At 41.6% G+C, this 24,516-nt stretch overlaps 4 protein-coding genes across 13 annotated transcripts; 2 read left to right on the forward strand and 2 right to left on the reverse strand.

Annotated features, from left to right (window-relative positions):
* The first annotated feature begins 758 nt into the window (after window positions 1-758).
* Window positions 759-11,123, forward strand: nemy (no extended memory). Of its 7 annotated transcripts, none has more exons than XM_017250753.3 (6): window positions 759-1,137; window positions 3,051-3,206; window positions 9,382-9,605; window positions 9,663-9,885; window positions 9,957-10,121; window positions 10,188-11,123. In XM_017250753.3, exons 2-6 carry the CDS (start codon window positions 3,088-3,090, stop codon window positions 10,327-10,329), a joined length of 873 nt encoding a protein of 290 aa, XP_017106242.2. In that variant the 5' UTR covers window positions 759-1,137; window positions 3,051-3,087; the 3' UTR covers window positions 10,330-11,123. The 7 variants fall into 7 exon arrangements, with proteins under 7 accessions (XP_017106242.2, XP_017106245.2, XP_070134305.1 ...); XM_017250756.3 differs by lacking the exons at window positions 759-1,137; window positions 3,051-3,206 and adding exons at window positions 5,123-5,156; window positions 5,670-5,936; XM_070278207.1 differs by lacking the exons at window positions 759-1,137; window positions 3,051-3,206 and adding exons at window positions 8,751-8,892; window positions 9,195-9,321.
* A 189-nt stretch (window positions 11,124-11,312) lies between these two features.
* LOC108131479 (arylsulfatase B) lies at window positions 11,313-16,865 on the reverse strand. Of its 4 annotated transcripts, none has more exons than XM_017250358.3 (7): window positions 16,805-16,865; window positions 15,744-15,870; window positions 15,526-15,685; window positions 15,381-15,468; window positions 14,933-15,324; window positions 11,593-12,337; window positions 11,313-11,539 (listed from the first exon to the last, which is right to left on the reverse strand). In XM_017250358.3, the coding sequence occupies exons 1-7, from the start codon at window positions 16,813-16,815 to the stop codon at window positions 11,350-11,352; spliced, it is 1,713 nt and encodes a 570-aa protein (XP_017105847.2). In that variant the 5' UTR covers window positions 16,816-16,865; the 3' UTR covers window positions 11,313-11,349. The 4 variants fall into 4 exon arrangements, with proteins under 4 accessions (XP_017105847.2, XP_070134302.1, XP_070134304.1 ...); XM_070278201.1 differs by lacking the exon at window positions 16,805-16,865 and adding an exon at window positions 15,997-16,215; XM_070278203.1 differs by lacking the exons at window positions 14,933-15,324; window positions 15,381-15,468; window positions 15,526-15,685; window positions 15,744-15,870; window positions 16,805-16,865 and adding an exon at window positions 12,402-12,541 and having other exon boundaries at window positions 11,314-11,539.
* Window positions 16,866-17,213: 348 nt separating this feature from the next.
* ZnT49B (Zinc transporter 49B) lies at window positions 17,214-20,039 on the reverse strand. The gene is made up of 8 exons (XM_017250893.3): window positions 19,750-20,039; window positions 18,824-19,681; window positions 18,644-18,767; window positions 18,182-18,588; window positions 17,798-18,126; window positions 17,668-17,742; window positions 17,482-17,595; window positions 17,214-17,422 (listed from the first exon to the last, which is right to left on the reverse strand). The coding sequence occupies exons 2-8, from the start codon at window positions 19,659-19,661 to the stop codon at window positions 17,378-17,380; spliced, it is 1,932 nt and encodes a 643-aa protein (XP_017106382.2). The 5' UTR covers window positions 19,662-19,681; window positions 19,750-20,039; the 3' UTR covers window positions 17,214-17,377.
* A 230-nt stretch (window positions 20,040-20,269) lies between these two features.
* On the forward strand, window positions 20,270-21,443 carry LOC108131476 (methylglutaconyl-CoA hydratase, mitochondrial). The gene is made up of 2 exons (XM_017250355.3): window positions 20,270-20,673; window positions 20,731-21,443. Exons 1-2 carry the CDS (start codon window positions 20,352-20,354, stop codon window positions 21,306-21,308), a joined length of 900 nt encoding a protein of 299 aa, XP_017105844.2. The 5' UTR covers window positions 20,270-20,351; the 3' UTR covers window positions 21,309-21,443.
* Window positions 21,444-24,516: the final 3,073 nt, after the last annotated feature.

Here is a 24,516-nt window from a genome sequence, read left to right on the forward strand (position 1 = left end):
TGATTATAAATATATTTATTATTATATTTAAATAAATATTTACTGAATTAAAGATATATTTCTTTTTTTACAACTTTTTAATGGGAACTAGAAGGTATGTACTTAGGATGCCAGAAATAGGTGTTTATTGTTCCCTATTGGGTTTCAAACTGTCAAGTAATCTCATTAAAAGTTATTAAGGGTTATTTTGTTATTGAAATAAAAGTTTAAATTAATTTAATATTTTGAAATCCCTTTTTTTAGGTTTCATTTTTAAAAAATGTGTTTCTACATTTTTATATACATTTTATTTGACTGTAGAGTTTTGTCTACAACTATCTTGTAGATAGCGCGTATAATTCAACCAGTGCTGTCACAAATATCTACGTTAAAATACAAAACGAAACCGCCTAAAGAATATTTAATTTTCATTAAATAAAACAGCCCCAGAGGCAAACTTGAATAAATAAATAAATGTCAGCAATAAATTCTTAAATTTTGAATTAAGAAAAATATATTATTTAAAAAGCAGCATAGATAAAAAATCAACTATTTCAAAAAAATAGTTGAAATAGCAACACCGACCCGAGGTAATTTACATTTGGAGACAAGAGACACACGAAGCTCCCCAGCTTCAGTTTCCCGGCTTTTCCCCCATTCGGGTCGCTCCGATCTCCCGTCACCCACCCACCCATTAGCGCTGTCGTGTTTTTGTGGTCGGGTGTGCTGCGGTCCGGTCCGGTCGCCGGCAGAGTTTTCCCAGCGACAGGCGGCAGCCAGTTCGTTTGGAGCTATCGTGGAGTTCGGACGTGGTCGAGCGGAGCGCGTGATTCCATCCGAGTGGCCGGTCTGCGTGTATGTCAGCCTGCTTGTTTTTCCACCGCATCCGTCAGATACTCCATTCCATTGCCCATCTCCGTGTGCATGTCCGCCGGAGGGATGCTGCATAATTCGCTGCTCGTTTTCGTATTCGGGCAAATGAATTAATTGTGGAAACTACATAGTTAAATTCCAGCTCGTTGAAGCGGCAAACAAATCTAATTAGGCATACGATATTATAAGCCCGACTTTAGCCGAGAGTGCTGCATAATTGAGTGATTAAATTTTCCAGTGAATAAGGGCTTTTGGCACTGCACACACAATCGAAAGTATCTTGGGGTAGGTCTGAGCCGAAAGCCACCAAAAACAAAAACCAGCAGCATCAGCATTATCCCCACTTCCGTTTCCGCTTTATCCCTGTGAGTGTATGTATATGTGAGTGTCCCTTTTGAGCTGAGACGCTTGATGGTTTCTCAAAAGAGTCCATAAAATCGGATTATTGAGTCTCTGTTTGTTGTCGCCACACAAAAAGGATGTCTATTGTGAAGGCTATTGAGGGGGAGTTCTTTCCCTCCCATTTCAGAAAATGTCACTGCACAAGTTACTGCATTTCCGGGCCCTCGAAATTTATTTGGAAGACCGTCTTTTGTGAGGGGATTTTTGGCCGTTCACTTTGTTTTGGGTCGTTTCACATACATGGGGGCTGTGTCAGCAGCTGTGGGATTGCATAATGTCCAGTTTCCTCTCCAGAAAGCTGCTATCAGCATAGGAATTGGGGGATTGGGAACTGCATATTTCATATTTCAACATTTTTATGTTCCAATCGCATTTTGTGTACTTATCTGGGACATTTCTCTATGACCTAAAAACAAATAAGAGCACTGGAAGTAATATTTATTCCCTGGGGAAGCTAACTGCAGGAAGCAGTAAAAGTTAAGAGAAGCTTTCAATAATATTTGCAAAAATGGACCAACAAATTCCCCACTTCAATTAATCAATTAATATTAATTCAGCATTTTTTTCACCCCATCCAGATTGTATATCTCGTATTTTTCTTAAGAATGCCTGGAGCGGGTGTTACTGTCGCTAGATGCCAATCAAAACAGAGTTGAATTCCCCCACAGGCCACCAGTCGAAAACTGTCGCTCTGCCTTTCATTTGCTAATAATACCCCGCCAGTTGTGGCCTGTGTATAATCAGCATAATCCAAGCAAATAGGAAGTCAATCCCCATGTTGTCCACTCCGTGGGAACTGGACATGTGTGTGTCCAAAAGGGCTGGACGAACAATTTGGCCGGAATTCAACTGGCATGGGGGTGGAGCCCGAAGTTGGAAGTTGGCTGCAAGGGCCTGGAGCGCCACATGGTTGGTTGGCTGAGCAAAGGAAGCGGTATCAGCCTTTGACAGGCGGCATTGATGTGTCCATCAAGTGTCGCCGCATCGAGTTCACTGAACTTGCTCCATCGTCACTGCCAAGAACTAGAACGTCCGATAATAATTGATTGGAGAACGAAACATCCCACACACACACTCGATTCCGGAATATTTGAAGTATCTGGAGTATCTTCAACTTGACAGGGACGTGAATCGGACATTGGCGCCCTCTTTATAGTCTCTCTCTCCTCCGGCTCTGCAGAACGCATTCGGACGTGTGATGAGCCAATTTTACACTTGGCGGCAGAAAAGGGCTGAAAAAAAAAAAGAACGTAAAATCCAAGCCAAGTGCATTGCCCCGACTTCAGTTGACGCTGCAGTTTTGCCACCTTACGCGGCGCAACGCGGAGTCGCCAAAAATAAAAGCCAAAAGCCATTTTCCATTTCCCATTCTGGGCATGGTAAATATGTTTGCATTTTTTGTTTTCATTCTCTGTTTGTTTGAAAGTGCGGGGGCTGCGGAAAAGCGGTTTCCCCGCTCATTATGTTTTCGGTTTTGTGTGTGTGTCTGTGGGTGGGTGGGTGTGTGGTGAGGGGTGAAGCTCCCTTTCAAAATATAAAATGCACACATCCCAGACGTAATGAAAACTGGCATCTAGCGGCGCCGCCATCGCCATTCATCACCAGATGAGATTTACACCCTCTCCACTAAAATAGAGGCCAAAAAGGGGGGATTTGCGGAAGTGGGCTCCTTGCCGGAGGATAGAGGATGGAGGATGATGCCTGCTGTTGTTCTCTTTATTAAAATGCCACATTTAAATGCCGAGCCTCATAAATGTTTTCCCTTCCCACCTCATCACAACTCATTCTCCTCGCAGTGAAAAGCGCAGCAGCATCACAATTGATTGCTTTCACATGGATACGAACTCGGTGAGCCCGTTGCCACCGATGGAGGCACCCATGGCCATGTTGGACAGCGACAAGACGCCACCGGGAACTCCCAATGGCGAGATGCCACCACCACCCGATGAAAAGTGAGTATCATTCGATGAAATCTGGAGTCTTCTATAAGTTAAATGTTCCATGGAAGTACAAAATTATTTAAGATATCTTGTCATGTTTGTCGGTTGGATCCCGCGGGTATACTTCCCAGTATTCAACACAATTTAGTGAGCAGACTCTCCGACACATTTGTTTATCAATATTTAAGTAAATTGTGTCACTTAGGCATAGAAAATTTGAGTGGCGGGCAAACAAGTTGGAATGGAATCGGACGGAGGGACTTATATCCCCCGAGAGACCAATTTGGAACTCTTGTCTAGCCGGCAATTGGCCTTGCCCATCTCGACTGCTCAGCTGGCAGTTGAATATTTCTTAAAAAGATCCACAAAACGAAAAGTAACCCGAATCCGTAGTTAGACTTGTTAGAGAATAGCTTGCCTTAAATCGATTTTAATGGCACCACACGGCGTATGTGTAACATTTACTTTGAATAGGACCGGGGCACGTTAGCATTACGGTAAAGGATAATTAACTAAGGAGAACAACAAGAACAAGAACAACTGTCGACGCCTATACACACCCTTTCGGAGAATGGGATGGGGTACTGTTATTTTTACGCGCCAATTTCCTAATTCACGTATCTTTGAAAGTCGTAAATTTTATTTTAATGCGACGAGGTCGCAAATCACACAAAAAAAAAAAAACAAAAACCCTACTCTATATCCTGGATATTCCCTTTGAGAACGGAATACACCCGCACACACATTCAACAGTTGATCGCGTGCAGGCTTACACTTGGCTAGTCATATACTAACTTGGCCGTAAACATTCCGCCTGTAACCCGTCTGCCTGTCCTTGTCCAATTTCTGGCACGCAGCTCACCAGTTGTCCGCAGAGCTTCATGTAATTACGGGTATTTTTTCCGACTTTTCGCCGCCTTCCATGTCTTTGTTGTCGTTGTAGTCCTCCGTCGCTCGTCGTGGTGACCCTTTCCTTTTCATTCCATTTTCATTTCGGTTTTCATTTGATTTCAAGTAATTTTTGGGCGCGTTGCCCACACAAAACCCCCTTCGGCTTATGAGCTCCAAGGATCCAAAGGAGGAGCTGGCATAATGACCCAAGCTCCAGAGCCAGGACTCTGGACAGGGTGTGTTTGTTGTCTGGGCGCGGGAGTGGATTTGGTTTTATCCCTTTCCTTTTCCAGTGGGGTTATTGGGACGGACTGACCCACTAAGTTAGCTGCGAATTAGTGGAAGCTTCCTCGCTTCCATAAATATTTGATTGATTCACAGGCTGCTGCTGGCAGGTGTTTTGATTGATACGTGCATTTACTTATTTATTTATAGCCACAAGTTGACACACACACAGGTGTCCCATTAATTAGCTTTTTGTGGTTTATTCCATGCTAACTTTAGATCCTAAATGAGTCCTAAATAAGGTCATATTTTAAGATACATAATAATTTCGGATAATTTTGTTTCTATGCAAACTTTATTTTTTTTCATCATATGCAAAGATAACCCTTTTCTTATCAAGATGTCTGGAATATGTCGTCGAGGACACTGAGTAGCCAGTCAGCTGACGTTAATAATAATCTTTTATCTTAACCATATTTACTCGAACTATCTCGGCAAATAAAGCATCTAACCTAAAACCAAATTTCACATAGCCCAAGGTTCTTCCACATACGAGTTTTCTATGAAACATAACTGAAATTAAGCCATAAACAAACAATTATCACATTTAAAAAAACTGTTTGAACCCTACAAGGTTTATTTAAAATTGTATGGAGGTTTGTGTCTACGCTAAATGAAAATATCCCAAGATGGGAATAGAGTGTATTCTGTCTTGGCTTAATTTCCTTCGATCGGTATTTGTCTTGGCTAAACGAACTTTTATATAAAAAGTTCATTTTTTATCAACATTTTCCCAGATGAAAATTCAAATACTTTTCAGTTGCTTCTTGTGGATCGTCGAGATCGGTTCGTTGCTAGCTGTTAAAAATAATTTTTTATTCATCAAAAACTTAGACTTTAAAATAGTGTGTGTTTGTGTTAAAGGAGCTGTATAAACAATAACATAAATTAGAGAAATAAAACCACTTTTATCCGGGTTTGTTTAAACCAAATTCTGTAATATTGCCTACATCAGGCATTTTTCGGTTGTTTGTACAAGAAATCGAGAGTGGTTACGATCGAAATCAAAATTTGCATCTATACGAAATCGAAACGCTCTAATTAAATGCGATGTGAACTTTTGGGGCACTTTGAATAGATAACGAATCGAATCTGTCACTCTATGGAATCGCTATAGGCTTCGAGAACCGATTTTTGTGTGATTGACAAATTAACACAATCCTGATTAGCATCTGTATCCGATCCGTGCACATATCTGTTTTTGGTCGAAAAGGTTCTAGTGATTAGCGATCCCATAGATCCGACATTTAGATTCAGTTCGCCGGTTTTCAATTGTCTCTCGATTGTGTGGCATTTCAGAGAATTTCGAATAGAAGCCAAATCAATTACGCGGAAAACACCCAGCGCACTCTATAGATAAACGACCTTTAGTCTGATACATATAGGCCACTATATAAAACCGATCCGTGACGCATACCCCCCCAAGTGATTCTGTGACCAAGTGGGTGGCGCGAGGTGACAAAAAATAAAATAACCAAAAAAATCGAAAAAACCAAACAGAAACACACTTGACTAAATGCGTGATCGCCATTTGGCCAAAATGCCGCGTGGAGGAACAACAACAGCGTAAGTCAAGCCCCAATTATTGGATCTCAATGCCAGACGGTGTCACCCCCTTTACTTCTCAAATACTGTATTTTCAGTGTAGTCCCATAGTCGCAATAAAATACTTGCGTACTTGCCTTAAGCATATTTATTCAATTTAAACAACTGCGGCTTAGGGCGAAAAATTCTCGTACTCGATTCAATTTCCCGTAGAGGCTCGTGTCAGGTTGTTGTAGCGCGAATTCGATTGTATCTGCAAGCTACAATTTCAAGCATATGCATTTGTATATGTTGGATTACGAATACAGATGCAGGCATGAATATGATCGAGTACGGGTAGTACTCCCTGGAGATCGCTTCAATTGGAAACGCCGCGACAACGGCTCGACTCTAAACAATTGCCGGGCATTGTAAAGTAACACCAGTATGCCACCGTTCTCGTACACATGCATAGTCATAATTAACCCGCAGGATACAGTCAGCCAGTGAGGAGGAGGCTGAGAGGCTGGATGCAGGGGCTCTGACGGAGGGAGAATGATTTTCAGCCATGCGTGCGACAGCAAATGTTTTAATTTGCCCCAAGCCCAACGTCTTTTTAATTGTACATTCCGCGCCAGCTCGTTATTTGTTACATCTGATGGTTTCTTTAATTGAATTGTGCCCTGACTTCCTGGCTGCTTCTAAAAAGAAATGTATAATTTTCCATTCCCGTTTTATAGTTACATTTCTTGTGTCAATTCGTTGACAATTCCTCCAGTTGGTAATGCTCTAGTTTTGCCATAATTAGCCTGCTTTTATTAGGGTTTTTATAAACACTCATATTGCCCTATTACCTGATTTAAGTAGTTCTGTCTTTTTTATCTAGTATTCCTCTTCAAAGCCAGACATTTGGTGTCCATGATCATCTCAACTCACTCACATGACTGAGATAAGTAGTTCCCAAAATTCTAGAGATAAGATTTGATGGATGCTGGCTTTAGATATCACACAAAGATATTTGTTGAGATTATAAGAAAAATATATTTACACAAGATAAGATCTTAAAGATTATTTGCATATATTTTAGATATTTTTTTTATTGTAAAGCTAAAGCTATATAGGAGTTTTAATGATGATTCTTTGGTGGGCTCATTCTTCCTAATTTTTAACATTTTAATAATAAAATATATGATGAATACTGATTATAATGACTTGAGTTTCAAAAACAGTTAATTCATGGCCATAAAATGATCATTATCTGCCAGTCATACCTTTAATACTAATAATTTATTTTTTTGAGGCTAATTATGCACTCACTTTTTACTTTTTTAGGAACCTTTTCTCTATTTGATTATTGGATTTTTCCAACTTAATTTCCTTTGGCTTTGATATACAATTTGCATAAATTAAACGCCTGTTGGAATTTGCAGATTACGATGACACATTGTTGCTGCTGCTGCTGGTGCGCTTTCTCTGTTTACTTTTTCTTGCATCTACCGTGGGTGCAGTGTCAATAGCCTTTTCCCGGCGATGACCCATTAGCCATGAGTGGCTGCACCCAGGCCAACTAACTCTCGGCAGCTCAGACTCTTAAACTCTGAATCAGGTTCAGGTTCAGGTTCGAATGTATCCCGAACAGGTGGCAACCGGCACTGGCAACGAGTTTTCCATAATAACAAAAAGCTTTTTAGTGAAAATTTCCCAGCACACCATTCGGTTGGAAAGTGAAAGAGATACAAATGCAGCATAGTAGATGCAGATACTTGTCTAGCTACAGATACAGATATAGATTCGATACGCCCGTTTGTGAGCCCACAAGCTAGCGCTTGTTTTCCAACAATCTGTGGCAAGTGAAATGTATGTTAAAGCAAACAGCGTCTGTAGCCAGCCCCCGGTGCTACCCGCCGTCACCCTGGGATGTGTTGAAAAGCTAAATGCCTGCCCCAACCGCAGTCCCAGTCCCAGACAGCTGCAGCCGCCGCAGATGCTGCCACTGCAGCGGAGGAGTCTTGCTGCCACAGCCGTTCATTGACATCGCCATTGAGTGCATACACTGAAAAAAGAGATCTGAGCTTTAATTTTAACCCACTAGCCTTTGGATAGTGATTTCGTCTCAGTGTATTAGCCCTCTCACATAGCTCTAGCTATGTATCTGCATCTGAACACTCTCCGCAGTTCGTGTTGCATGTAAATTGGATCATCCAATATCATTATCGGCGCAATGATGCAAGTGTCTCCCGAGGTGACGCCGCGAGAAAGCGAGAGTGCTCGATGATAACCACGTCTGGTAATTTGATTAAGTTTTGCTTTCATTATCACAGCATGGAACAGCCGGGGCTCGCACGATTAATTTAAATAATAGTTTTGTTTACTTTCGATACGCGGCTGGACTGGTTTCCAGTCAAAGATCTGGTGGAAATGCACTTGCGGATGATTAAGCGGCTCGTTGGCTGCCAGCAATGCGCCTAATTACCCCATCCAGTACTCCAGTTGGCCAGAGAGGCTGTTTACTTTTAACAGATGGCTGCGGTTTGGTTTTTTGTGTCCATTGTATCTGCGTATCTGTGGGATTTCTCCCAGCAAACAGCAAACACCCAACACCAAACACTGTCCCACTGCACTTTGCCGATGATATGTTTTGGTTGTTTTTTGATGGTGAGATCATTGTGCTCATCATCATCAGATTCACCAGAAGCATCCATCGAAACTGGATGTATGTCATCCGATAGCACGACAAGTGATGAAATTAATATGACAGACAGACCACAATTGCGGCGAAACAATAGACCTTTTCCCCAGATGTCAAAAATTTATTCGAATTTTTGTTTTTTGGGGCATTCAACTTTACTCTTTAACACTCAATGGATCTAATACATGTTGACTCCACTCTAGCCGCACAAAATACACAAAATACAAGAAAAGATCAAAATTTAAAGCGAAAAGTTAAGGATAAGTTGGATGAGGTTCTGGTCCTTTTAAGAACGAAGTTAAATAGCAAGTACGAATTGTTGAACTTTTCGGAACAGAGCCATTCCAGGAAATTGGAAATTTGCTTATCAAATTAGATAATTGCGTTTCTCAGAGATTTTTCCCTTGTCTGTCAATTAAGACGATTAGCAGCACATTCAGCCCACAATTAGACTGGCTCAAGAGATTCCCTCGAGCATCCCCTAGATCACATCTAGAATCTCCATAAATTGCCTTTAATGAGGGCCACAGAACGCAGCCCACACAATCTTTAAACTACTCGGAATGGCTTTGTAATCCCTGAAAGAAAACATATTCTTAATTCCCTGTAAGCTTAGAGATAATAAGAGAAGTCTGCTAACTGAATGAGTATGAAACCAATCGATGGAGAGTTCATTGATGAACTCAACCGCCTGATCTTTCGTCGACCCAGCCTATATAATCGCAAGAGAAAGTAATAGTAATTCTTTATATTAAGTACTCTCCATGGGTTTTCCTTTGCTCCTAATCCCGTCCACAGGCGCTATGAGGAGGATCCAGATAACGCCTGGAACTGCTGTTCCTGGTGCGAGTACTTGCTGATCGTTATCCTTTCCACCATCCTGCTGGTGGGTGTCCTGGTCCTGACCCTCTTCTGGGTGATGTTCTACAGGGATGGCTTCGCCTGGTCGGAGAGTCCCAAGCAGCAGTTCAACTTGCATCCCATTTTGATGATTGCAGGATTCGTGACTTTGTCAGGATTTTGTAAGTTCCTTATTGAATTTTTTATCTTTAAATTGATTATAATTTGTTATTTTATAGCCATTTTGATCTACCGCCTGTGTCGTTGCGTGAAACACATCTATGTGAAGCTCATTCACATGTTCTTCCATGCCGTGGCCATTCCGTGCATCGCCCTCGGATTCCTCGCCGTCTTCGACTCCCATGATGCTTTGAAGAAGGTGAACTTCTACAGTCTCCACTCTTGGCTGGGTCTCGTGACAATGGGCATGTTCGTGCTCCAGTTTGTGATTGGCTTCTTCAGGTGAGACATCATAGTGTTGACCAGGTGGTGTTCCAATCCGGCATACTAATCATGACATTTACGTTTTTCAGTTTTCTGGTGATGCTCTGCTGTGAGAACAAGACATACAGCTGCCGCTCCGCCATGGTGCCGATTCACGCCAGTCTGGGTCTGGCCAACTTCTGGCTGGCCATTGCCACATCCGTCACGGGACTGATCGAGAAAGAGCGCGAAACCGTCAAGGAAACCAGCGTTAGGTAACAGCCTGAGAATGGTGTAAGGTATTTGGTAGTATTTCAAAATATTCCCCATTTCGTTTGCAGTACCGAGAACAAGCTTGTGGAGCACTATATAACCAGTGCCATTGGTATCACACTGATCTTCATCGGCATCATCGTCACCTTTGCCGTGCGGCGCTCCAACGCCCCAGCTTCGGCGAAGGTCTACGTGACCGAACGCATTTAGATGAGCCGACCGGCTCGTCGGAGTCTCCGTCAGCGGCTGGGATCGACCACCACGGTGGTCACCACCAGGACGGGAAGCGAGTCGCAGCAAGTGTATCCGAGAATCGAATGGGGCTCTGGACCTCCGGATCCCGGGCAAAGGGACTACCGGGGAGAACGAAAAAGGAAACAGAAACAAATACAGAATCGGATCATCCAAGTGGCCCAATCGCCGCCGCCGGCGGGCTTAGCACAGAGAGGTCACGCTTCTGCATCTCTATCCGAACCTTTTGTAACGTTTTATATGCCAAATTAAATCCTTTTAAAGATCGAAAATCAAAAGAATCATCTAGGCTACTACTATACTATCGCGCTAATCAAAAACTTGACTACTCCTTCCCTTTTCAACTTCTCAGTAGATGTGTAGGATTAGGAATCTCAGAAGAGAGAAGAGCCGCCGACCAAGCCAGCAAATCTAATCAAAATTAACGTGTTCAGTCTGAAGGACTTACTCTGATGCATTACGCACATACTACATACATAAATTATATACAGACATAAAGGATTAGCCAGTTTTTTCGGTACTATCTATAGTAGAATTTTGATATAAGCCCATGTAACTAGTGTATGTATTTCTACCACATAACGCATTAAATGTACGCACTCGAACTCAAAATGTAGCATTTGATGTTTTTTTTATGTAATTGTGCAAGTATTTGTATTTCATAATGCGCTAAGCAATGTAAGCTGTAAACCAATTTTACAACAAATAATAAAAAATACAACTTTGCCCTACCAGTGGGTTCTCATAACAAACTATTCTTTTTTTCTAAAAAAACTTTCATTTCAAATGAGGGCTTCAAACGTCTTTTTAACAGCAGTCTGTTAACTCTAATTTATCGATTACAAAACTATCGATAGCTCTGTCAAGCCAAGCTTAAACCACCGTTTTAGGCGGGATGTTTGATTCTAAATTCACAAAAAAGAATAATTTTAATATTAATCAAATATCTTTAATCTAAACAGTCTTTTTTGGAGAAATTTACAAAAGGACTTCCAAGTCACCTAAAACTGGCTTATTGTTATATAATTCATAATCTCCAAAATTAGTCCATGTGTAGTTCCAGTACTTGGGACTCGCACGACGATCTCCAGGCTTATTGGCAGGTGGTACTGCTGTAGAATTTTGATACTTTAACTCTTCCATCAAGGTTTGGAGTACTTTGGGATATCTAAAGCAAATACAAGAGTAAATAATTAGGCCTAGAAGTAACTTTATACTTACTGTTCCGCCAAATTAAACTGTTCGCAGGGATCGTCATGAATATTAAACAAACACGGAGCCGAGAACGCGGTGGCTTTGCACACACTTCCTTGAGAAGACTGACCCAAGCAAGAAACTGTGGCTGCAGCTCTTAGCCTCTGCTGTTCCGCCTGGCTTGGCAGCATTTGTAGTCCATGCAGAGCTTTGCCCGCCCTGCTCTTGGGTATCTGCTGCCACTCATAGAGATGGGGATCCCTTTCACCAGCCGGTCCGTACCATCCATCCCACTTGCCATAATAGTTAGTGCCCTTTACCAGTTTCCAATCACCCACACTAAGGCCGGCACTGCCCCAGATATCATCGATATTGTGAACCACCTTCAGCCGGGGAGAAGGTTGATCGTGTACCAGAGCCTGCCAGATGCTCTGGCCATCTATGCCTTTGCTCAAATTGGACAAGGCGGGAACACCACCAGCTGCCTCCAGGAGTGTGGGCAACCAGTCAGAAATGTGTATGGTCTGGTTAGCCACTCGTTGTCGGCTTTTGAGGAGTGGGGACCAAATGAGACCCGCAGCTCGAACTCCTCCTTCCCATAGAGTGTTTTTTACGCCTTTTAACGGGTAGTTGGAGGCAAAGTTCAAATTGAATCCCTGGGCAGGACCCCCATTGTCAGAGGAGAAGATGATTATGGAATTCTCCAGCATATTGGACTTGCGCAACTGATCCACAATCAGTCCGACGGATTCATCCATTTTGGTAACCATTGCTAAGAAAAAGGTAGAAAAAGGTGTTAGAAACCAATTATAAAGTAGATAGACCATTTCAAAAACCTTTATAACTTTTTCAATTAACATTTTATTTCTAAGCGGAATACCTTTAAACGATTTGTGGATCAATTTTCTTTAAATGTGCATCAAAATCTAGAAACAAAATAATTTGTAGATTTTTTGTCAAATTTTCTGGGTGGGGTCTACAATTTGGAAAATCTATGGGGAGCATTTTTTGGCCTACTGAAAAGGCTATATCTTTGTCAATATCCATCCGAATCTTGAGCGGAAAACCTTAAACGATTTGTGAATCAATTTTCTTTAAATCTGCATCAAAATCTAGAAACAAAATAATTTTTAGATTTTTTGTCAAATTTTCTGGGTAGACCCCTTCAAAATGTGGAAAATCCATGGGGAGCATTTTTTGGCCTACTGAAAAGGCTATATCTTTGTCAATATCCATCCGAATCTTAAGCGGAAAACCTTAAACGATTTGTGAATCAATTTTCTTTAAATCTGCATCAAAATCTAGAAACAAAATAATTTTTAGATTTTTTGTCAAATTTTCTGGGTAGACCCCTTCAAAATGTGGAAAATCCATGGGGAGCATTTTTTGGCCTACTGAAAAGGCTATATCTTTGTCAATATCCATCCGAATCTTAAGCGGAATACCTTAAACGATTTGTGGATCGATTTTCTTTAAATCTGCATCAAAATCTAGAAACCAAATATTTTTTAGATTTTTTGTCAAATTTTCTGGGTAGACCCCTTCAAAATGTGGAAAATCCATGGGGAGCATATTGTGGCCTACTGAAAAGGCTATATCTTTGTCAATATCCATCCGAATCTTAAGCGGAATACCTTAAACGATTTGTGGATCGATTTTCTTTAAATCTGCATCAAAATCTAGAAACCAAATATTTTTTAGATTTTTTGTCAAATTTTCTGGGTAGACCCCTTCAAAATGTGGAAAATCCTTGGGGGCACATTATAGCCTACTGAAAAGGCTATATCTTTGTCAATATCCATCCGAATCTTAAGCGGAATACCTTAAACGATTTGTGGATCGATTTTCTTTAAATCTGCATCAAAATCTAGAAACCAAATATTTTTTAGATTTTTTGTCAAATTTTCTGGGAAGACCCCTTCAAAATGTGAAAAATCCATGGGGAGCATATTGTGGCCTACTGAAAAGGCTATATCTTTGTTAATATTGATACGATTCTTGAGTGGAAAACCTGAAACGATTCGTGGATCGATTTTCTTTAAATCTGCATCAAAATCTAGAAACCAAATATTTTTTAGATTTTTTGTCAAATTTTCTGGGTAGACCCCTTCAAAATGTGGAAAATCCATGGGGAGCATATTGTGGCCTACTGAAAAGGCTATATCTTTGTCAATATCCATCCGAATCTTAAGCGGAATACCTTAAACGATTTGTGGATCGATTTTCTTTAAATCTGCATCAAAATCTAGAAACCAAATATTTTTTAGATTTTTTGTCAAATTTTCTGGATAGACCCCTTCAAAATGTGGAAAATCCTTGGGGGCACATTATAGCCTACTGAAAAGGCTATATCTTTGTCAATATCCATCTGATTCTTGAGCGGAATACCTTAAACGATTTGTGGATCGATTTTCTTTAAATCTGCATCAAAATCTAGAAACAAAATAATTTTTAGATTTGTTGTCAAATTTTCTGGGTAGACCCCTTCAAAATGTGGGAAATCCATGGGGAGCATATTGTGGCCTACTGAAAAGGCTATATCTTTGTCAATATCCATCTGATTCTTGAGCGGAATATCTTAAACGATTTGTGGATCGATTTTCTTTAAATCTGCATAAAAATCTAGAAACAAAATAATTTTTAGGGTTTTTGTCAAATTTTCTGGGTAGACCCCTTCAAAATGTGGAAAATCCATGGGGAGCATTTTTTGGCCTACTGAAAAGGCTATATCTTTGTCAATATCCATCCGAATCTTGAGCGGAAAACCTTAAACGATTTGTGGATCGATTTTCTTTAAATCTGCATCAAAATCTAGAAACAAAATAGTTTTTAGGTTTTTTGTCAAATTTTCTGGGTAGACCCCTTCAAAATGTGGAAACTCCAACGGGAGCATATTGTGGCCTACTGAAAAGGCTATATCTTTGTCAATATCCATCTGATTCTTGAGCGGAATATCTTAAACGATTTGTGGATCGATTTTCTTTAAATCTGCATAAAAATCTAGAAACAAAATAATTTTTAGGGTTTTTGTCAAATTTTCTGGGTAGACCCCTTCAAAATGTGGGAAATCCATGGGGAGCATTTTTTTTCCTACTGAAAAGGCTATATCTTTGTCAATATCCATCCGAATCTTGAGCGGAATACCTTAAACGATTTGTGGATCGATTTTCTTTAAATCTGCATCAAAATCTAGAAACCAAATATTTTTTAGATTTTTTGTCAAATTTTCTGGGTAGACCCCTTCAAAATGTGGAAAATCCATGGGGAGCATATTATGGCCTACTGAAAAGGCTATATCTTTGCCAATATCCATCGGTTCTCTATCAGTTTTTAATAAAAAGTAAATCCTTTTCAAAACTCAACTCACCTGCAAATTTCCTCCTCTTGTAGTGGGGAATATGTCCCAGCTTCATCACCTCATTATCCGGCACTGGCAGTGGGTTATACGGATTGCTTGAATGACAAGCCGCATGGGCCACATACAGGAACAGAGGACCATTGGTCGCATTATGATTGGCAATCACCTTGACGGCGTGATCGGTTATTACATCCGTCGTGTATCGTCCATGAAGATCATAGGCCACCTCCGTTCCATTTCGCATATCCAGACCCCACTCATCGTTCTCCACGGCGGTATGATCATTGTAGTCATGGTGGCCGGACCAGAAGCCCACATGGCTACTAAATCCCCTGAAGAGGGGGGTATACTTGAGTTTCCAGTGCCCCAGATGCCATTTGCCGGCAATGTGGGAGGTGTAGCTAATTGATAAGATTCAGAATGAAAATTATAGCCTTTGAAAATGATAAAGACCTACCCCAAGTCGTTTAGATATTGTGGTAAGATTTTCTCTTTGAGAGACAAGCCCCTGGGCTCGGCTGCATAAAGAACAGCATGTTGCATTCCTATATAAATATTAAAAAATTTTATTTATAGCTTAAATAAAATATGAAAGCAACAACCTGTATGTATTGGATATTTTCCTGTCATAAGTGCCGATCTGGAGGGAGTACAAATAGGTGTTACATAGTAACGATTCAAAATAATTCCAGAATAGGCCAAGGCATCAATATTGGGAGTTGGTATCTGAGCAGAACCATGGAATCCCACATCATTAAAGCCCTAAATATACTAAATATTAGGCATAATTTGAATATTAGTTTTTCATTTAAAAGCTTACCAAATCATCAGCTAGGATAAAAATAATATTAGGCTTTGGTGGAGATTTTCCCACCTCGCCTTTCAAAAATTGCGGCAGAATCAAGAATATTAAAAGCCACAAAAGCTGCATAGTTGGCCTGTCTGAACTAAAACACGAAAATAAATATTTATTCAATAAACACAATTAGTAAACTGTTTGAGATTGACGAGATTTGCAGTGACAGCAATTACGAGACTATCAGTTTATTGTCTACATTTTTGATTACACTCACAAAAATTATGCTTCTAAAATGATTCTTAAATTTGAAAAATTAACACTTTATAGCTTGGTCTTCCCTTTTGATTTATGATTTTATGTAAATTCGAAGCAATATTGTTTGAAGATCCATTAAAATTTATGATCAGTCTCCACCATCAATCATGGCATTGATCGTCATCCGAGTCTTTATTCGTTTGGCAGTGGAAATGGAACTGAATCAGCAATTGCACTCAATGCGACCTCAATTACGGATGGGCCACACTTCACCTGAAAGGCGGTGCATAATTGATTCGCCATCTGACGAAGTTCTATGCTTCAGAAATCCAGAATTTCGTACACCCTTTCCGAAGAGCTATGGTCGAAAGCGATTTCTAGTGCCATCTAATTAGCATGTGAATTGCGTTGTGTACCGTTAATAGGTCAACAAGTGCCATCACAGCGGTCGCTAATCAGAAGCTCAAATTAAAATACCAAATTAGATTCACAGAACATCTTCTTTTCAAACCGAACACGTAATGCCCTAAGAAGTTTGTTGGATCAAACAACAGATCCATTATCTTGGTATTGTGTCATAGGTCAATAGCCCTCTTCCCAGTTTGAATACTGAATTCTGTTTATGCAAAATTATTTGTTTTGGCTAGTAAGGTTTATGCCCTCTGCTTTGCTGCCATTGTTTTTGTTTACTTTAATTTAGAATCAATTAGAGGCGTTAATACACTTGGATTGTATAAAACCAAAACTTGTTTTACGTTAGAACTTGTATTAAAATTTATATTTTATTTGGGCCTTAAGTTATTAGCTGACACTTGGGTGTTGTTTACTTTATTCTCATTGGTATTGCCAGCCAGTCGTCACCTGCGGACCACCGTTTTAATTCACGCGCCAAACCAGACTGAAAATAATTCCCAAACATCCACCAACCCACACAGACCTTTAACAGTGAAAGCACCGCGCTCTGTAAAGATCGAAATGTAAATATTCGCCAAGAGATAAAAAGTTCGCCAGGGAGAGCGTTGCAGTTGCATGCAAAAAAAAGGCAAAACTTTCGATTGGCACACTCTCGTTTTCGTTCACCTTCGACTTGACCCATCTTACAGAAAAAACACAGTACAAAGTGTAATTACAATATTTATAGTACACAAATCTGTTTTAGTTTCACTGGAACAGGCGGGTCGGAATCTCAATTGGGAAAACTACAATTCAACAAACTGCAAAAAGCTAAATAGAAACTTGAAGAAGGCCCTTTGGCCCATGGCAATACACTTTAATTGCTTAACTATACAGATATATCTAAAAGTAATTAATGGGAAATAAATATAAGCTTAACAGGCAATATTTCTATAAGACAGCAACCAATCACCCAATGCTTTGTTTTTTTTTTTCCGAGAAGGGCTTTACAGTATTTCCAGATCCACATGCCTAATTTCCGGAAATTGTGTCTAAAAAGTACATCATTATAAGAGAATGAAAATTAAAAGTATAAGAATCTACAACTCACCCGCAGATTCATCTCAATTCGATCTATTTCACCGCCCATCAGGTCCACAATGTTTTCGCCATGGTCAAGTAAAAAGCATTCTAGATCCTCGACCTTCTCAAAGCTGCGAACCGTCTGTAAGAGCACAAACAAAAACCGGTTAAAGGCCGGCCCAGTAGTGGGTCAGTCTGTCAATCAGATACGCACATTAAGCAGTTTCGCCAGATCCTGTTTGTCCAGGTACGAACGAGTAAGCTCACGACCATCAAAGTCAAGCTCAGCCTGTAAATATTTCATTTTAATTTCAGTTTTACTTTCTGTAAGCGAAAATCTTCACCTTATAGCGAACGCGGGCGTTGCCAATGTCGATACCCTTGACATCGTAAATCGCTCTAATCATCACATCAGCCTCCAAGGCAGCGTTGATCTTCTCCAGCCGCGCAGAGGATATGGAGATTCCCACTAGGGCATTAGCATTTGTGTAGATGATGAACGATGCTACGGCACCCAGAAGACCTCCAATGATCAGCGATCCCGCGGCATCAAATAGGGGGGAGCCGGTGTAGCTACTCAGGCCCATGCACGTTCCAGCAACAATTACGCCTGCCACGGCGGCAGCATCTTCACACAGCACCACATTTACACAGGGATCCTTTCCAGAAAGAACTGAAATAAAAATATGTTCATAAGATTGCACATTTAAGTTTTAGCAAAGGCTTACCATAATCCTTAAAGCTCTCATTATTTAGCTTAGCCGATCGGCTAAGTTCGTTGATAGCCACTATTAAGGTAGCTCCCTCAGAAACTAGAGAACCCATTAAAATACAATACACCCAAAATAGATCAGCGACCGGTTCAGGATGAACAATTCCCTCGATTCCATGGTAGATAGACAGTCCACAGCCCAAACAAAAAATGCCAACACCAGAGATCAAGGATGAGACATAGCGCATATTCATATATCCATATGGATGATCAGTGTCGGGACTCTGGGCTGATTTGTAGATGCCAAAGGCCAGAATGAGCTGATTAAGCAGATCGGCCAATGAGTGTATAACTTCTGCAAACATGCTGTGTGATCCGCTGTACATCCAGCCACCTGCCTTGAAAAGCAAATTGGCTGCATTGCTAAAAATATTATTTTTATTGTCGTAAGTTCTGTTAATTAAAAGTTAAAACTCACATGGCAATGGCAGTGGCCACAACTTGACCTGACTTTGCGGGATCGTTTTCGTTTTCAAACACCAAGTTACGGACACCAATCTCCCTGCGATAGTCACGCAATCGTCGTTTAACCGTAAACAGATCTGGAGAATCATAAACATTAGCATCAACCCTATGGTATGGACAAGCATGCACTCACTCTGTTGGTGTTGCTTGCGTTCTACTTCTCTCTTGAGCCGCTCTCGCAATATACTTTCCTTGGAACCCCAAACAGCAACGGCTTTAGCTTCCACATCACGCCGCCAGTAAACGGTCATCGGAGGCTCCTGTTCATAGGGTGATCGTCGCTTTATCTTGGGCAGAGATTCGAGATCCCCAGCGGTCAACAAAAAGTCGCTAATGGCTCGATTGGGTGTTATAAAGTTGCGTTCCAAGGAAGCTCGATAATCGAAACGCGGTCGCTTCGGAGATGGTGTCGGTGTGGTCGGTGGTACCTCTGTAGAAGGTGACAGGACAGGTAGTGCTGCAATAGGAGCACCACTGCTCTGTTCCGGAGATTTTACTCCGGGTAAAGGAGGCAGAATTGATGGCTTTGAATCGGTAGCCGATGCCTTGGCGGCAACCGCCGATGGCAAAGATGGTTCCTTTAGTTTTGCAACTGGCGGCAGGTCAGATTTCTCAAACACAATCTCATTAATTTTCGAGTCCTCGATGGTTGTACTTATGGTCAGGATGCCTTTGGTGGTCTTCACTTCAAAATTTTTAGTCTGCTTGATAGTTGGAACCTCTTTCGTTTGGGCTAACTGTTGGGTGCTGGCGAGCTCCACATTCTTGTTCTTGTCGTCACTGCCCTCCGAGCTGCAGCGAATTGGATAGCACCCGCCAGGCCGCTTCCACAGCTGTGCCTTAAAGGTGTCTCCGTCATGACGTTTCCAAGCATGTAAAGAGTCCTGTCGCACGGATGATGAATATTGACTCAAAGCCCTTCCAATCTGCTGGTGTCTACGTTGCAGGACCTGCACGCCGCGCATCAGCATCCTGCTCTGGCAGCAATGCCCTGTGAATAAGCCGTTGAATAGCACCAAAAACCATGTTTTTCTTTTTAATTATAGTTTGGCTACTTACACGGCGCGCTGCGTCACTATCAGATAATAGATTTCGATCAGTTGTTTTCTATTGGCGGATCTTAAGGGTTTCACTTTTAAAGCTGGACTACGTCATGCGGCGTGCTCAAGAGATCCTGATCGAACTATAAGCTATTCTTACCCACGTCCCACTTGGTGCGGGCTTCCTAGGGTCGAAATTTACTTGGAATTTTGCTTTAAATAGACATTAGGAATTTGTTTTATACTAAACTTTTAACCATTACCCGGCTGTCGCTTTTTCTACTGAACTTTCTTGTTGTTGTTTTCGTTTTTTGCCAACATAATCTGGGCACACTAGGTGTCGCGCCATAATGTCTCCACTTGATTATTTTTCAAATAATTAGGCTTTAATTTACTAATGAAAAGTGGAAATCAATCTGATTTAAAAATCTTCCAGGCGGTTTAATAAAATTTTTAAATCTTCTCAGAATAAAGCTAAACAACCGAAGATGCAAACCTATCGCTTAAAATATCGATAAATATTGCCGAGCTTTTCAGCACTGGGCGCCACAGCTGTTTCTGCCGGTTTTATAACAACTTCTTTGGCTGTTCCTTTTGTTTTGACCACTTTTTGACTGGAAAATGTCTATTTTACTGCAGGGCGTTGCGAAATTCACGCGTCACATCACCCGTCCTCTCGTATCGTCTAGACATTTTGCCCTGGAAGCTCCATTTGGCGATGGAGATGAGGTTCTGGTGGAGCGTTTGGAGGGACCCCGGAAGGGAATCTCTGTGATTGGCCTTAATAGGCCGGCAGCTAAGAACTCCTTCAGTCGTGGCATGGTGGAGACCTTTACTGACGTCCTGGAGGAGATCAAGAGGGACAATGGATCAAGGGTTGTGGTTCTACGGAGCCTCACCCCCGGCATTTTCTGTGCCGGTGCGGATTTGAAGGAACGCAAAGGTAAGATCTTATTATAAATGAACATCAATGAAAAGATTTCTAAGTCCTAATTTCCAGACATGACCCCTGAGGAGGCCACCGAGTTTGTAAAGACCCTGCGGTCTCTGCTCATCAGCATTGAGCAACTGCCCATGCCCGTGATTGCCGCCCTGGACGGCGCTGCTTTGGGCGGAGGCCTAGAAATGGCCCTGGCCTGTGATATTAGAACAGCAGCATCGAACACGAAAATGGGTCTGGTGGAAACGAGGTTGGCCATCATACCTGGAGCCGGTGGTACCCAGCGTCTTCCCCGCATCTTATCGCCCGCGTTAGCCAAGGAGCTCATCTTTACGGCACGGGTCTTTGACGGAACAGAGGCCAAGGAACTGGGCTTAGTCAACCATGTAGTACAACAAAACGAAACCAAAGACGCCGCCTACCAACAGGCTCTGAAATTGGCCGAGGAAATCCTCCCCAACGGACCAGTTGGTGTGCGCATGGCCAAGTTGGCCATTGACAAGGGCATGCAGGTGGATCTGACCACCGGCTACTCCATTGAGGAGATCTGTTACTCGCAGGTGATACCCACCAAGGATCGCCTTGAGGGTTTAGCGGCCTTTGCCGAGAAGCGAAAGCCCGTTTACAAAGGAGAATAGCTACTGAAAATGAGAGGACACACCTAACTTTAAGCTGAAGATTGCATTTATATATTAATTTGATACTATTATCGAAAAACACCCATGCGGCATAGCCCAGTTCAATTGTTTTTAAATAAAAAGCTTTCAATTCTATGAACCTGCCAAATAACTTGGAATTACGATAATTGCTATACTAGCGACAATTTTATAATCGGATGCCGGGTGACGCATCTCCATTTAGTCGTGGAAAGGCTAATTGCAGCTATTAAAAGGCACCAGCACCACCGCCACCACTACTGCCGCTGATCGATCGACATACACTCCCCATTTGCATCGCATGTACGGCATAGAACTTGAAATCAAATGCAAAATTCACCTTGTCTATGCTATGCGGAAATGACTATGGCCAGTTTCTTTGGAAACTGTCAAGAGTCGGTTAGAAAGTTCCTATTGTCATGCGTCCGATGTGTAATCAACCCACAAGTTCCAGTGCTTGGGTGACTGAGCCATCGTTGGCTGTTTGTATTTACACAGCCAGTAATTTGCATATTGCTAATATAAATATCTTGCATTACGACCTCGCCCAAGGGGCGTGCTTTTCACAGATTGTTTTATTTTCGGGGCCCGACACAAACAAAGGTTTTTGTCACCTGGGGGACAACAAGGAGAAACAAAACAGGCGCTAAATAAAATCACTTAATGAAACATCCGTGGCAGTTTTAACCGGTTTTCTGGCGGCGGCATCTTAGGAAACATATTCTGTTTCCCCTCGCAGAACTTAAATCATACCCACTAGCCCAGATTTGTGAATTTTTTTCGCATCTACATTACGTCACAGTACACCCACTCACTTAAAAAATTAACTATCGGTGGTTTAACTTTTAATTCGGGTATTTGACATCGAGCAAGGTCAGTGTCGTTGACTCAGACTCGTCCGAAGCTGTATGGGATTCGAGTATATCCAAATCTAAATCTGAAGCGACAATCTTTGGAGGCGATGCGCTGCGCATTGTGAATATTAATTAATTAATTAATTACCTACTCAGTGCTCGAACTCGAACCGTTTTGACCCCAAAAACCGACGACGAGCTCGAGAAGGCAGATCCGGAAACCAATTGCGGAAGCAAATCAATTATTTTATTTATTGTTTTGACGCGATATTATGAACATTACGTTTTGGATGCGAGATTCTCGTCAATCCAGTTGCAGGCATTAAGCATTTCCATTTGTTGAAGCTCGATCAGTTGGTCAGACAGCGAGGAACAAACGCTGGGCGCGATCCGCATCGTAATGAGGGAGGGAAGTCAGTGACAGCAGTCTTAATATCTTTTTTTTCGCGGGAGGGGATTTTCGAGCGATTTTAATTTAAACTTTTTTTCCAAGTAACTGAGTTGCCGCTTGAAAATCAATTAGATGGATGGGAGGAGCACGGCTCAAGGTTGTGGAATGTATATCAGATTCAAAGCGGAAACTTTTACTCTGTGAGTGGGAAATCCCCCCAGCCAGGAATGGCTGATAATATCTAAAGCCCACTTAAGAGTCCGGCATCCTAGAGGCTTTCACAATCGATAGGAACGATACTTTATCAAGCTCCAAAACAGCTCCAATAGCGACAAATATATGAAAAATAAAAAAAATTCTCTTACAGCCATCGATAAGAAATTACAGTGTCAATATTTCAACGCCTTTAGCCGAAGCACTTGACCCGTTTGTAAGGGTTTCTTGGCTGAACTTTAGGACTTATCAGTCTGGCCAAGGCTTACATGGCGTATACGCAACGTGCATTTGTTGTGCGTCAAGAGGAACCTTGTTCAATAAATAAAATACCAGAACAAGTACAACATGTCGTTTATCTGTACTAAGTAATTAAAGATACTAGAGATTCGATAAGCCCAATCCAATTAAGTTGTGATATATGGGTTTTAGGAATTGTTGAGTTAAATAAATAAAATCAGAACATTGTTGGCTAACAAATAATTTCAGTTACGACATTGGCCCTTAAAAAATCTGTAGTCGCCTTCCCATAAATCAATGACAGACGACAGTCCGCCATCGAATTGCTGAGACACGGCTTGAACTCGACAAATTCGAAATGCACATCACGTGAAAAGTGCATTTAATTTACAACATTCGCCGGGCCGCTAAAAATTTTCCACTGCCCCACTGACGCCCGACTAAACAGCATGAGCCAAAGGCAAACAAAACTGAACATTTCATATTTTATGGTTAGACAACAAAAACCAGCCATCGTCGAGAGGCAAACGGCAAACTGCAAACTACACAAAGTGCAATAACAATGTGCCTGGCCAGAAACAAGTCAATCACTAAACTCCATGATCTGTCCAAAAGAGAAGCCACTAAGTAATTGATGAGGGGGCCAGGCCAAGGGGGCGGTGGCCAGTCAAGACACAAAGTGTCGCACAAATTCTCGAGTTGCAAATACCTCATACGCTCCAATTTGGTGTCTAGATATTGTCGTCGGTTGTTGGCCATTTGCAGTAATAGATGATTGATGGTTAGCATGAAGCCGAGTGGCTGGATGGCTGGATGGTTGAATGATGGCAGACTTTGAGTCTGTGGAGTGAACAGGGTGATTAAAAATTGGAAATATCTAAAGACACAATTGATTGATTTACATGCTTCTCTTGGAATTTATAATCTAAATATAACGTTGTGATAGTTAAGATAAATAAAAGTCTTATCATTTGTCTAGTAATCTAAGCCCCTAAAAGTATGCTCTTTAAATAGTTCCCTTTTAATTATCCCTCTAAAAATTTCACCTAGATAATGCCCTATTTAATCCAAGGTAACAATGTTGTGATGGAATCTTTCGGATAAGAGTCTCTTCTGCCTGGCGACACCCATTTAACATCAACTATAGCTAGGTAGCTAGCTAGCCCCGCTGGCCCACGGTGCGTATGAGTAATGGGATAAAAGGCAGACTTGTCTGGCCGCCGAATGCCCAAAGCGGAGCGATCTTTAGAAAGCACCTACACAGCCACACAATCTCACCTGGCCGGAGAGAGAGGCCGACTTCGCCCCACCTGCGTCACCTGAGCGTTTATTGTCCATTGCGCTAATTGCCCGAACCGACTTCAGCCTGGAGGTTCGTCGGGGAATATATATTGTAGCCGCACTGTATCTGTATCTGTAAAAGGGGTTTATAGTCGCTCAGGCGACGCCGTTTCGCAGCAGCAGCAGCAACAAATTCAAGCACAAACATTGG

Source organism: Drosophila bipectinata, chromosome 2R (genome assembly GCF_030179905.1).
Source record: "Drosophila bipectinata strain 14024-0381.07 chromosome 2R, DbipHiC1v2, whole genome shotgun sequence".
NCBI lineage: Eukaryota > Metazoa > Arthropoda > Insecta > Diptera > Drosophilidae > Drosophila > Drosophila bipectinata.

Bases quoted from the DNA above. Each gene is read 5' to 3' on its own strand.
- nemy (XM_070278204.1), top strand. From the start codon at position 8,756: ATGGATCTAATACATGTTGACTCCACTCTAGCCGCACAAAATACACAA. The intron at 9,606-9,662 runs GTAAGTTCCTTA...GTTATTTTATAG, and splicing joins CGTGACTTTGTCAGGATTTT to CCATTTTGATCTACCGCCTG. The intron at 9,886-9,956 runs GTGAGACATCAT...TACGTTTTTCAG, and splicing joins TTTGTGATTGGCTTCTTCAG to TTTTCTGGTGATGCTCTGCT.
- LOC108131479 (XM_017250358.3), bottom strand. The intron at 15,469-15,525 runs GTTGTTGCTTTC...ATATTTATATAG, and splicing joins AAAATATCCAATACATACAG to GAATGCAACATGCTGTTCTT. The intron at 11,540-11,592 runs GTAAGTATAAAG...TATTTGCTTTAG, and splicing joins CAGTTTAATTTGGCGGAACA to ATATCCCAAAGTACTCCAAA.
- ZnT49B (XM_017250893.3), bottom strand. From the start codon at position 19,661: ATGCTGATGCGCGGCGTGCAGGTCCTGCAACGTAGACACCAGCAGATT. The intron at 18,589-18,643 runs GTGAGTTTTAAC...TAATATTTTTAG, and splicing joins GTGGCCACTGCCATTGCCAT to CAATGCAGCCAATTTGCTTT. The intron at 17,743-17,797 runs GTGAAGATTTTC...AAATATTTACAG, and splicing joins ACGCCCGCGTTCGCTATAAG to GCTGAGCTTGACTTTGATGG.
- LOC108131476 (XM_017250355.3), top strand. From the start codon at position 20,352: ATGTCTATTTTACTGCAGGGCGTTGCGAAATTCACGCGTCACATCACC. The intron at 20,674-20,730 runs GTAAGATCTTAT...CCTAATTTCCAG, and splicing joins GGATTTGAAGGAACGCAAAG to ACATGACCCCTGAGGAGGCC.